Source organism: Myotis yumanensis, unplaced genomic scaffold (genome assembly GCF_028538775.1).
Source record: "Myotis yumanensis isolate MYYU_CA2020_CCGP unplaced genomic scaffold, mMyoYum1.0.hap1 SCAF_3, whole genome shotgun sequence".
NCBI classification, from domain to species: Eukaryota; Metazoa; Chordata; class Mammalia; order Chiroptera; family Vespertilionidae; genus Myotis; species Myotis yumanensis.
The window spans coordinates 172,178,999-172,192,436 of record NW_027223754.1 but is presented as its reverse complement, the minus strand read 5'-3'; the positions used below and the strand labels follow the sequence as shown (position 1 = coordinate 172,192,436).

Below are 13,438 nucleotides of genomic sequence, written 5' to 3'. Positions count from 1 at the left end.
AGAGCATGTCTAAAATTAGCAATTTGCGTGACCAGTTATCATATGGACAACACATTCAACAAGCAATCAGCAGAGACAAGTTTTCCTAGAAACTATTTCTACTATTTAAATGACTCTCACAAGGGGCCACTAGTGGTTTTGAAGTGGCCTAATTCTAATCATCAAACTACACTTCAGTGTTGGGTAGATGAAAGAGTTGGACAATCATCTTGTTAATTGCATGATTTTCTAGATAATAATATAATTACACAAATATATGCATGCAGTCATTACAAGATCTGTGTGGTGCAATGGAACAGGTATGGCTTTTAGCATTAGACATAAATTAGAAATCCATTTCACTTACTGAGTAACCTAGAGACTTAGACTAGTCAGTTCATCACTGTAAGCTTCAGATTCCATGTATATGAAAGAGAATAATAATATTACAGTTCACACACCACCCATGACCAGTTTTTATAAATGTTCCTTTATTTCCTTCCCCTTTGCTAGGCATACGAAATAAATACAATATTATTCAATACACAAGTTTCCATGACATCCATCCCCAACCGCTGATTAATTTTTTTATAGTTATTGATTAAATTCATCCTCAGGATTTTTTGCCTTATTAGCCCTTTAAGGTCTAAGCCAGTGATGGTGAACCTATGACACGCATGTCAGAGGTGACTCGCGAACTCATTTTTTTGGTTGATTTTTCTTTGTTAAATGGCATTTAAATATATAAAATAAATATCAAAAATATAAGTCTTTGTTTTACTATGGTTGCAAATATCAAAAAAATTTCTCTATTTGACACGGCACCAGAGTTAAGTTAGGGTTTTTCAAAATGCTAACACGCCGAACTTAAAAGTTTCGCCATCACTGGTCTAAGCATATGTTTTAATAGGTAGGCTGTACTATGTGGAGTGAAATTGCAAAGGGCCTAAGAGTTTGGGGTTTTGAGGGGTTGCTGAGGGGCTCTTGTTCTTTAGAGAGTCCATCACTGTTTCGAGGCAGAGGCTTGATTAGCCCAAAGCTTGTCACTTCAGCCTTTTCTCTTTTGGACTCGAATCTCCAGTGACTGGGAGATGGTTTTCTTGGATCATTATTTTAACTTACCCATCAAGGAAACATGGCCAATCCCCAGAGGACATGGCTTCCTGCCCCTCCCTGGGCTCCGCACTCTCCCTTCAGCCTTGGTCTTTCCTCTTGCAGGTAAAAGCAGAAAAGATGGAGAGAAAAACATGGTGGATCCTTTTCTGCCCGTCTGTGCCAGCCTGCCTCCAACCTGGTGATCCGGGCACTCACCACTTGTGTGAAAATCTTTTTGTTTAAACGTATTATACTACATTTTACTAATAACTCAATCTTGTAGCTTCTGCAGTTCCCCAATCCCTCCCCTCAATCTAGTTCTTAGAAGATTTTTTTTCCCTTTTGAAACTTCTAAACATACTTTGGGCAAAAAGGTATTTAAAAATGTAATGACACAGCTTCACTAATATCTGAAACATGCCTAGTGAACTAACCCAGTGCATCATTTAATGGCCAAGTACAATTTTTGTGTTTTCATAGCCTGTTTTTCTTTGAAATCACATATCTCAGAAATTAGCCCATTATTTGGGGGAAAAAAAATGATGAGGAAACTGGTAAATTATAATACAGGAGTGTTGCTATTGAATGGGTTGTTTGATTTACCTAAGCAGGTAATGAACAAGGTTGTCAAATTGACTAATGAGTCATCTTAATTAGGATATAAGCTAAGGGGCATTACTCCTGCGGCCTTTGGTATCCTGGTGCCATACATATTCTTTGGCAAGAAAGGAGAAAAAGCAGCAGTTAACAAATGAAGACTATCCATGGCTCTGTAGGGTTTTTGGAACAATTCCTGGAACTGGGAAGTGAAAGTGGACAGCATGTGGAGAGAATGATCACGGAAATAAGATTTGAGTGAAGATGGCCAAGCCATTAATAGCGTGCATACATATTTAATTTTACTAACTCCTACCATCAGCCTTAGATCTTTTCTTTTTGAGGAAGATTGAGACTGATCAGAAGGATTTGAGCAGAAGTAAAGGATTAAAATTGAAGCACACATTCTTTCTGAAACTGCTTAAATTTAATTATTTGAAAATGCTTTCGCTTTTCCCCTTTGGTCAGAGACATGCTTAAAATTCTTATTTCTTCAGAAGAAATATTTTGCTCTTCTTAAGTGGGTTTATGTTTGGGTGTGGGACATTGTATAGACTTCTCATTATTAACTCAAGCATCCCCATCTGTGGTTGAAAGAACTCTTCAGAAAGTTTGAGGAATATGGACATGACATGAATAGTTTGAATAATTTTCTTTTTAAAATAATGTGTTAATTATTTTAAATAAATACATATCTCAAGATGTTACTTATTCCCATCTTTTTAAAAGTTTTAAAAATTTTTTCTAGTCTCCATTTATTGTTACAGAATCATTTTAATAAGTTATTTAAAATTAATCTGAGGATCTCATGTGTCTGTAAACATCACCATGGAGACGTGGTGCATGAATCCCTTTGTGGGCATTTTCTTACGGAGCCCATAATTGAAAGTCTACCACCAAGACCAGATAGAGATAGAGGTTTGGAAAGAAAGAATAAAATTTAGAAAGAAAACCACATGACAAGTATGACTGGTTCCAAGAAAGGGAGAGTCTTCTTGTTTAGATAAAGTGCCTCGATATCAACTAGACTTATACAGATTCATTTACCTCCCTTTAGCTTCATTCTCATTTCTACGTGGGATCAAATTTCACTTTAATCAATGTTAGAAATTTAAAAACTACCACATTCTCATTAAATGTTAGAGTAAAGATATTTAATATTCAGCTTCATCTAAGCACAGCCTTAAACATTAATGTGACCACACAACATTAATTTGTGTTTTATAAACTTATAACTCAACCACTGCCTTAATACTTTTTAGAGCAGGAATCATACTGTAGTAATTAAAGGGATTTTGACATATTTTGGAAAAAAGGAAGCTACCTTTTCTAATATAACTAATACTCTTTCGCATTGTTATTTTAAGATTATTTTAATTTAAAAGGGAGGATAATTTGTTCTGAAAAGATTTTTGTTTCCATGACATTTAAGCTTGTTATCAAAATTTTCTATTTTAGTAAAAATTAAAAATGAACCACAGTATATTTGTATGTGGTGTTTTGCTTTTAATTACACATTGGGAAATTGCAAGTGAAAAAAAGGAAGGCAACACCAAGTTGTCCTTTAGGCTTGACATCAAGGTTTATTTAAAAGTGTGTGCTACGTGAGGAAAATCCCAGCAAAACCAGTACATTTTTGTGTCCAGTTCCAACTCTAGTTGTTTAGAAAGCCAGTCAGTGCCTAAGAGAGAGAAAGTACGTTAGTTCTACTGCTTAAGTGTTGCTACCAACCCCAGCGATCACTGGGGTATGATTACAGCTATTATCTTTTTAATTCTGAAGGGTCCCATTTTCATATCTTCTATGCCATGTGATCTATCAGAAAATGAGTCTAAAGTATTGATTGAAATAATATGGTCAGCTAGTTTGTATTGTGTGAGTAATCATTTTGAAAAGCTTTTTTCTTTTTCTAGCTGCCTTTCCTCGAATATCTAAATTCTTCTTTATTGACTGTATTCCTAAAAAAAAAAAAAAATACAAATTGATAAAAAATTACATTTCTCTTCATTTTTCCTTCTAATTACATATGAATGAGAACTGGGTGGAAACCACATTTGTATTTTGTTTGTATGTAGGTATTTATTACTAAAAACACTAGTAAAATTCAGGAAAGATGAACAAATATCTTTTGGTGATCAGGGAAGACTAGAGATGTATTGAGTATTAATTTATAAATGGTGATGTTATCTTTACTTACCTGTTTTCAAAGGCTTGTTTCTGATATAGTTATTGAAAAGTTGATTTCAAGGCAAATCATTTGGGTTCAAATCCTAGCATTTCCATTTATTTGCTGAGTGACTATGATAACTTTATTTAATCTATCCTTGTCTGTTTCCTCATCTGTAAATTAGGGGTTACTGTAAGAACTATAAAAGATTTAGCAATGATTGCAATGTAATAAAAATAAAATGTATTATTTTATTAAAATGTACACTATAAATTTTCTTTTTTAATTTACTAACAACATTTTACATCATGCAAATTTAAGTTATGGATTCACACTAGTTTAAAAAAATACAGACATATTCAAGAGAACATCAATATAAATGTCAGGTGGCTCTTTGGACGTCTAGCAGACAGGTACCTTTGGGCTGCACAATCTAAATTTCAAATGGGCTTTTCCTCATTTTGAGTGAGTTGTGCCAGGAAACCCAGTTTCTTCTGACTCTGCATTGCTGCCACGGACTAACTGTGTGATTCTGGCAATAACCCTTCTCAATGGCAACATTCTATGTAACGTGTGCAGATTTTGGCTTAAGTGAACTCTAAAATGTGTGTGATCTACGTTGCGTATAAAGATATTTCCATTATTTGCCTATCTTTGATGATTTAATAGTAAAAACATGCAGTAATTGAGTTGGGATAATGCTTTATGTAAAGTAATGAATTTCTTGGTTCTGATCATGAGTGTGCACTGTATTGCAATGTGGTTTCTACACATAAAACATGCACTATGTTCTTTCTGAGCACGAATGCCAATTTTGTTCTGTTTTATTTATATGTCTATTTTTCATTCATTTTGGATGGTGTGTTATTGTTATTTTTAGCTAATATCAAGAAGTATAAGTTCACTCTTACAAATTATACATTAATAAAACTTTACCTTTTATTATATTTGTTCCCAAGTAATAAACTTTACTACCATGAATGGGGGGTGTCTTGTGTTATTTTATTATTACTATGCATGCATTTGTGTTGTTCAACATACACATCTTCCTCCTTGCGACCAACCACACAGTAATTGGTGAAGGTTTAGGGTGCTGTCTATACCTTTGCAAAGGCCAAAACCCACATGGAGAAAAAGTAGCCAGTCATGTAGGCTAAGCATCTGATCTGATATATAAATAGGAAGGCATTTATTTTTAGCCAGAAAATAAAAACATGTCTCTGCTCAATATGAAAAAAAGAAGGTGCCGCTTTACCAAAGTTGTTGATTATTATATTTGGCATGCCTAATTCCATTGGGGATGGCCTTCTTTCTGGTGCAAAGAACATAAGTGATGCCACTTTCTGAAATGTCTATTCAAGGAGAGCAGCTCTCTAATAACCGAGAAACTTCTTTGGCATTGTAAGTGATGGATGCCACTGCACCACTTAAAAGACATGTTTATCGTTTTAAAAAATATATTTTTATTTATTTCAGAGAGGAACGGAGGGAGAGAGAGATAGAAACGTCAGTGATGAGAGAGAATCATTTGTAGGCTGCCTCCTGCACGCCCCACACCACGGATCAAGACTGCAGCCCAGACATGTGCCCTGAAAGGGAACTGAACCAAAATGAAAAGTGATCTGGTTCATAGGTGGACACTCAACCATTGAGCCACACTGGCCAGGCCATTTAAAAAAAAAACAAAAAAACAAAAACGAAAAACTAAGGCAAGAATAAGGATCTTGTATACCATCATCATGGCATTTACTACTTTCTGTTATAGTTATTTGTTTGCTGGTTCATTTCACCCCTTTCAAGACGAAGAGCTACTTGTAATCCAAAAGCTATGTCGCATTTATCTTTTCATTTCTACCACCCAAGCACACTTCTCACCGGTTAAAGTATACATGAATAATATTGGCACTAAGTAATGAATCATCTATAAAAATCTATTTTAACAATGTTTTATGTTCTGGAGTAATAATTCTTCTTTCCTAAGATGCTACATTATATAATTTGATGTTTTCAGAGCAATTTTTTTCTACATTTTATAAAAGTAGAAATACTAGTATTTCTTTTAATATTATATACATTCCTATTACAAAACCAGTATAAATGTATTACCCAAAATAATACATAACATTATTCCCAGACATTTCTACTCCAAGGAAAATAAACTACCTATAATATTTAGGATTATAAAAAAGTACTTGTTCCATTTTGGGGATGCAGGATGAAATATTTGACTATTCTCATGTTTGGATTGAATTGTGCTATCATCTGTGATTCATGCATGGAGCAAGTGTTCATTCATTCTCATTATGCTGCAGTCTGTATTAAGTCCCATTGATGCAAATTGTATTTTATGTTTCAAACAGTATCATATGTATCCTGAATAATAATGATATTTTAAAGTGACAGCATTTATCAAAGAGACAAATGAAATCATTTAGTGAAGACCATAAATACTACCATTATCACCTCTTATGCTTTATATTTAAAAGGAATTTGGCAACACTGGTTATATCTTTAGGTTAATTGCAAGGAGGACATGTTTGTATTCGAATGTGTGCTTAATTCACTATTTGGGATTCATTGATTCATTACCCAAATTTTCATTCCAGGCCCTCCAGGCCCCCCAGGCGGTCTGCGAATAGAAGACATCAGAGCCACTTCTGTGGCACTTACTTGGAGCCGTGGTTCAGACAATCATAGTCCTATTTCTAAATATACTATCCAGACCAAGACTATTCTTTCAGATGACTGGAAAGATGCAAAGACTGGTGAGTTTTATTCGTCCAATTCTTCTGTAGCATATTTTTAAATGATACTTTTATAAAAACAAAATCCTGAACATTTTAAGAATTTTATTATCTACCCAGAAATGCCTTTTTATTATTAAGCTTTAAAAAAAAAATCTCAGTGCTTTGATAGTGAAAAACAACACAAGGAACTTAAACATTTTAAAGTTATTGGAGGAAAAAAAGCTGAATGTCTAAATCTGTAACAGGAAAGCAAAGAGAGGCCTCCTGGTTTCCTTTTCATTGGGAAGTCTCTCTCTCTCTCTCTCCTTATCTCTCTCTCCCTCCCCCCTCTTTCTCTCAAAAGAAATTTTTATAGCTTATTATTTATGACCCATTTTTCAATTATGGAGGCACTATAGTTCTGCATTATAAAAAAGTCACATTGATCACAAATATTAATTAAAGCATCCAAATCTTACAACTATAAGCCTTTCCATTCTGAGAATGATCTTCCCTGGGTTGAATTTTCTCAAAAATTATTTTTCAAGAAGTTTTGGATCTCAACTGTTTTATTTTCTTACTAGAGGCCCATTGCATGAACAGATTCGTGCAATAGGCCTTCCCTTCCCCTGGCTGCCGGCGCTGTTTTTCCTCCGGCACCCGGGACCCAGGCCTTCGCTCTGGACGGAGCCTTCAGTCTCCGCTACTTTGCCCCTACGTATGCAAATTAACCGCCATCTTTGTTGGGTTAATTTGCATACTCTCCTGATTGGCTGGTGAGGTAGCAGAGGGATGGTTAATTTACATGCTTGTCTATTATTAGGTAAGATATTAAGAGTTCCTAAAAGTTGATCACGAAAAAATACATAAATGGGTATCTTCCCTTGTCTATTAACTACTGCCATTGCCATTCCTCATGACTAGCTTACCATATTACATAGTTTATTTTCTCCTGTAGCATCAATGAAGATAGAGCATCCTTTCAATAAAGTATGTTTGTCAGTTTTGACAGTATTTTAAAACAACTTGTGGTTGTCAGAAATTCTTTTAGGTACATGAAGAAGATACATAGAAATATGGGCTCAGTTTCACCAATGGGAAGAAAAAAAGACATAAGTGTTGAATTAAATGTTTCTCTCTTTTAAAAGTTGAGAAAAGAATTAACCCCAATATATTCTAAGCCTGTTCCTATTTTTGCTTCCCTTAACATAATGGAATTTATTTGTATTGCTTATTAAGAGGCTTTAATTTAGATGTACTTTCCTTTCCTTTGATAATTTCTTCCTATCATGAGAGATGAACCAAATATAAACTTGCAACCTGTTACAAGGGTTTATGATATATTTTAGTATTAAATGATCCTCTATATATACATAGAAAATTCAAATGAATTTGAAAGGGATGAAAATTCTTTATTTCATTATGCTTGTGAGCATAGTACTATATATAAATATATAGTCATTTGCTTCATGATAATGTTTTGTTCAATGACGGACCTGATATACAATGGTAGACAGGAGAAGCATTTTAAATAGGGTTATTCTTATATTAGTATAGCTACCCTAACTTTCTCACAGTTCCTTTTTTCATATCTTTCCTTATTCTCAACCTCTTTGTATCTTTGACTCTAAAGATATTGTCTGTTGACATAACATAGTACAATCTTGTTTTTTATCCAGTCTGATAATATCTGCCTTCTGATTGGATTTTTTAATCCATTAACATTTAATGTTGTTATCAAAATAGTTTGATTGATACCTGTTTTTCACCTGTATCACTTGTTTTTGTTCCTTTATTCCTTCTTTACTGCTTTCTTTTGCATTAAATGAGTATTTTATAGAGTAATGTTTTAATTTTAATAATATTCATGATAGAGAGGTAGGTAGATAGATAGATAGATAGAGAGAGAGATAGATAGATAGATAGATAGATAGATAGTAAATAGATAGATATAGGGATACCCTACATAATAAAAGCCTAATATGCTAAGTATCCAACCATTTGTTCAACCGTTCGACCAGTCTCTATGACATGCACTGACCACGAGGGGGCAGACACTCTGACTGGTAGATTAGCTTGCTGCTGGGGTCCAACCAATTGGGACTGGATGAGATGGGTTGGGCACGCCCTGGAGCCCTCCCGTGGTCCCTCCCCAGCCCCAATCGTGTACTGGTGGGGTCCCTAAGCCTGGCCTGCACCCTCTTGCAATCCGCGACCCCCAGGGTAATGTTGGAGAGCCAGTTTTTGCCCTATCCCTACAGGCCAGGCCGAGGGACCCCACTGGTGCACGAATCCATGCACCAGGCCTCTAGTATAGATATAGATATCCTTATTGGGCTACTCTAGGGCTTATTAGGTACAACTGAACTTATCAGAATAGACTTCATATTTTTACCAACTTATATTCAGTGAGACATTGAAATGTTAATCCTAGCTAGCACTATTCTATTTTACCTCTTCTATGGGCTATATTTTATTGTTACACATATTGTGTGTGTGTGTATATATATATATATATATATATATATATATATATATTACAAACTTGATAATCTCCTGCTAAAATCTTCACATTCCATAATTTTAATGTCTTTCAAAGCAGCTAAAGAAAAGAAATAAAAGCAAGCATATATTTTTAGAGTTTGTTATGTTAACCTTTTTATTTATCATTTCTGGTACTCCTCATTGTTTCCTATAAATTTGAGTTTATTTTCTTATTCTAATACAACTTTTTTTTTCCTGCCCTGTTAAGTTATTGTCAAATATTTTACATTTCTAAATGCTATAGCCCCACCAACAAAATTTTATTTATTTTTGCACAATTTTATTTAGCATAATACACACATATGTTTATATACACATACATATAAGTAGATATGTATATATTTATCCATATATGAATATGGATAAATAAAAATATACATTGATAAATAGGTAAATATGGTTTTCTACAATGGCTTTAAAATCAGATAAGAGAAGAATAAAGAAGAAATATGTATTTATATTATCTTTTATAATTACATAATACCTTTACCAGTGCTCCTTATGCATAGGGTTTTTTTTACAAATTACTCTCTGGGGTCAATTTCTTTCAGCCTGAATAATTTACTTTACTCTTTCTTCTAAGGTGGGTCTGCTAACAACCAGTTCTCTCAGTTTTTGCTTATCTGGATATGTCTTTATTTGACCTTCTCTTTTAAAATAGTTTTACTGGATATAACAGTCTTTGTTGACAGTATTTTTTTTCTTTTAGTACTTTAAATATGTCATCTTAGATACTCTTCATCAGTTTGAGGAAGTTCTCTTTTATTCTCAGTTTTTATTTTATTTTATTTACTGAAAGTTGTGTCTTTCATTTTATCTTTAACTGGTATTATTTGGATATAAACTCAAAATTGCTCTTTATTGGAAGCACTTTAAAAATATTGTGCCTTTATCTTTTTGCATACATTGTTTCTGATGAGAAGGTAACCATTGTTCCTAACCTTATATTCCTGCATTTAGTGTGTCCGTTTACTTTAGCTACTTTCAATATTTCCTTATAGTTGCTTTTAAGCTGTATGGGAATATATTTACCCTGATGAGGTTTATTTGGATCTTTGAGTTGATATCTTACTTCAACTTTGGACATTTTCAGTCATTTTCTCCCTAAATTCTCTCTCTCTCTCTCTCTCTCTGTCTCTCTCTCTCTCCTTGACCTCTAGTGATATGTATGTTGCACTTTTTATGTGTTCCACAGATTGTGGACACTGTGTGCATATATGTTTGTGTGCATATGTTTGTGTTTCTATTAAGATCTGATTTTTTATTATTGAGATTTTCTATAAAAATTGGCCTCACTCAGAACTGACCAGTAACAAACCTGGAACTTGAGACCCCTTTCCTGATTCACAGTACTTTCCTTTATTGTACAAAGTACTCTCCTCTCTTCCTGACTCAAGGAATAGCAATCAGGTTGAGAGGAATTTGGCTGAAGAGAAGGGACACAAAGTCTCTCCGCTCCTGACTGTTTTTCTCTTGCATTTGGCTTGAGGCATGAATCTGCTTCCAAAGTAAACCTAACTCCCTTCCCAGCCTGAGTGTGGGGTGGTGCTAGGAAAAGAAAATGTACCAAACTGTTCCTACCAGGGCTGAAGGGGTCAGAGAAGAGTGCATGAGGTAAACATCCATTTATAGGGATATTAGGGCTCAGAAGAAAACAAAGAAACAAAAAAAAGTATGCTAGAGGTAAAACATGCATATGTCCTCAAATGATGGCTATGAATGAGCAAATGAGGATGAAGCAGAAGAAATATTTTGTCCGTGGGCCTTTTATGGATATCACCAGTCTTGATATTCCAGCTGTAATAATTATATGAGCTACCTACCTTGAGCTTGGAGCTGAGAATATGTCAGAGATAAAACAAGATTTAAATCCTATTATCTTGATGTGGTGTGAATCAAACTCCTGTTCCAATCTGGTTAAAGAAAAGCAGGCCAGATAGAAGATCCACTTTAAATTCCTGACACAGTATTTAATTGATAAATGTTAGTCAGGTGTTTGAGCTTATCCTTACTTCATATATATATATATATATATATATATATATATATATATAAGTTTATTGGGTGAATATTATAAACATACTAGAGGCCCGGTGCACAAAATTTGTACAGGTGGGGAGTCCGGGGTCTTTAGCCTGTCCTGTGCCCTCTTGCAGTGGAGCCTGTGGGGAGTGGGCCTAAGCCAGCAGTCAGACATCCTTAGCACTGCCGCAGATGTGGGAGAGGCTTCCACCACCACCGCTGTACTTCCAGGCATGAGCCTGGCTTCTGGTTGAGTGGCGCTCTCCCTGTGGGAGTGCACTGACCACCAGTGGGCAGCTCCTGTGTTGAGTGTCTGCCCCCTGGTGGTCAGTGCACATCATAGTGACTGGTCGACTGTCTTCCCCCTGGTGATCAGTGCATTTCATAGCAAGTGGTTGAGTGGCCTTAGCATATCATTAGCATATTATATTTTGATTGGCTGAACAGATGACCGGACACTTACCATATTAGGCTTTTATTATATAGGATACTAAAAACATGTTTGTTTGAGATATTTATACTTTCATAAGTACTGATGTTAATGCATATCAACAAGAATTATTGGCCCTGTCAGCATAGCTCAATGGTTGAGCATCAACCTATGAATCAGGAGATCTCAGTCCAATTTCCAGGCTGCTGGCTCAATCCCTACTGTGGGGTGTGCAAAATGTAGCCAATCAATGATTCTCTCTCATCATTTGTGTATCTATCTCTCTCTTCCTCTCCCTTCCTCACTGAAATAAAATTACGTACATATGTATATATTAAATAATTATTGTAATTGATTTTGTTCTAAAAAGATCAGTGTTCACCCCTTTAGAAATCCTGGTTGAGAATATTAATCTTAACTTATAGATATCAAATTATTTCCTAATAACTCAGAGGATACATTCTTCCTAACTTCCATTCCTGTTCCCCCTCTTGAAAGCGTTATTTGCATTACTGGGCCAAGGGTTTCCCACTGAGGTCTATCATCTCATGCTAGTAACTCCAAGGCTTTTTGCTTATTCTTCCTTTCTTCATTGTCATTACTAGTAAAGTCACCAGCCTTACTTCTCACCTGGAATACAAAGGCTACCACAAAATGACCCCAGTTGACTTTTACTACTTTATCCCTCACCATTTCTCTAAATATTTTCTGTGGTCAAGTATGACTTCCTACTCTTTGAACATGTCCCTGAACTTCCATTTTTTGGGGGTGTTTTCATATTGGATTCTCACAAGTGCTCAAATCAGTCTGTCAGCTGCAGTCTCCACTGCACATCCATCTGGTTCTTGCTGTTCTGACCCAGCCTACACCTGCCTATACCTGTTGATTGGCCAGTTGCTTGGAAAAGTCCCATTGCAACTCTCACCATGAGAACACCATGCCCTTGCCAAGAGAACCCTTTGGAATAGTATCAACATTTCCACTCTCTGGGCATTTAAATGGTGCTGAGGTTTTGCAACATAGTGATCAAGGGAGGATCAGATTGCCTCCTTCAGACTTCTACCCACTTATACTTGGATTCCCCAATCTCATAAAATTACAAAATCTCAAACAGTTCCATCAACTTCTGCCTTTAAACTTTTGCATTGGCTTCCTGTGGCTGCTGTAACAAATAACCACAAACTTGGTGGCTTAAAACAACAGCAATTTACTCTCTCACAGTTCAGGAGGTCAGAAGTCCAAAATCAAAGTGTATGCCGTGCTACACCCTTTCCCTAACCCTAGGAAATAATACATTCCTTGTCGCTTCCAGCTACCAGTGGCTCCAAATGTTCCTTGGCTTATGGCCACATCACATCGTATTCTCCTCTCCTATCTGTTTCCCTCCTCTATGTTTCTCTTATACTAACAAGGGCACTTGTCATTAGGATTAGCGTCCATCTAAATAATCCAGGATGATCTTATCCCAAGATCCTTAACTTTATATCAGTAGTAAAAGGCTCCACAAAGACTCCTTTTTCAAGAATGGTCACATTCATGGGTCCTGAACATACTAGTAGTAGACATGTATTATGGTGGCCACCATCAATTCACCAGAGGCCCTCTCTTTATTGGAGGCTCAAAAGGGTATCTGGAATGAAAGAGAGGCCACCCTACCCAGTGTCATAACAACCAGCTCTATTTTTCCCTTTTCTCCATGAAGAGGCCTCTGCAAACCAAAACTTCACCTTCCTTCTTCCAATGACCTAAAAAAGTTCCCTATGTATATGAACTAAGACAAACAAATTTTGATTTGTATGAGGGAAGGTAGAGGGGATAAAGAAGCAGAATCAAACCAGAGGGGAAAGCAAAGCCAAATTTTTGAATCAGAAAGTCAAA

At 35.6% G+C, this 13,438-nt stretch overlaps 1 protein-coding gene across 5 annotated transcripts in view; it reads left to right on the top strand.

The window, feature by feature from the left end:
- CNTN1 (contactin 1) overlaps positions 1-13,438 on the top strand; it is a 287,008-nt gene that overhangs the window by 214,285 nt on the left and 59,285 nt on the right. For 4 of the 5 annotated variants that reach the window (XM_070410419.1, XM_070410420.1, XM_070410422.1 and 1 more), the window contains one exon: positions 6,445-6,603. In XM_070410419.1, coding sequence (XP_070266520.1) covers positions 6,445-6,603 — 159 coding nt within the window. Of the gene's footprint in view, positions 1-1,197; positions 4,803-6,444; positions 6,604-13,438 lie in introns of those variants that run through there. The other variant, XM_070410423.1, reaches the window with a different exon arrangement.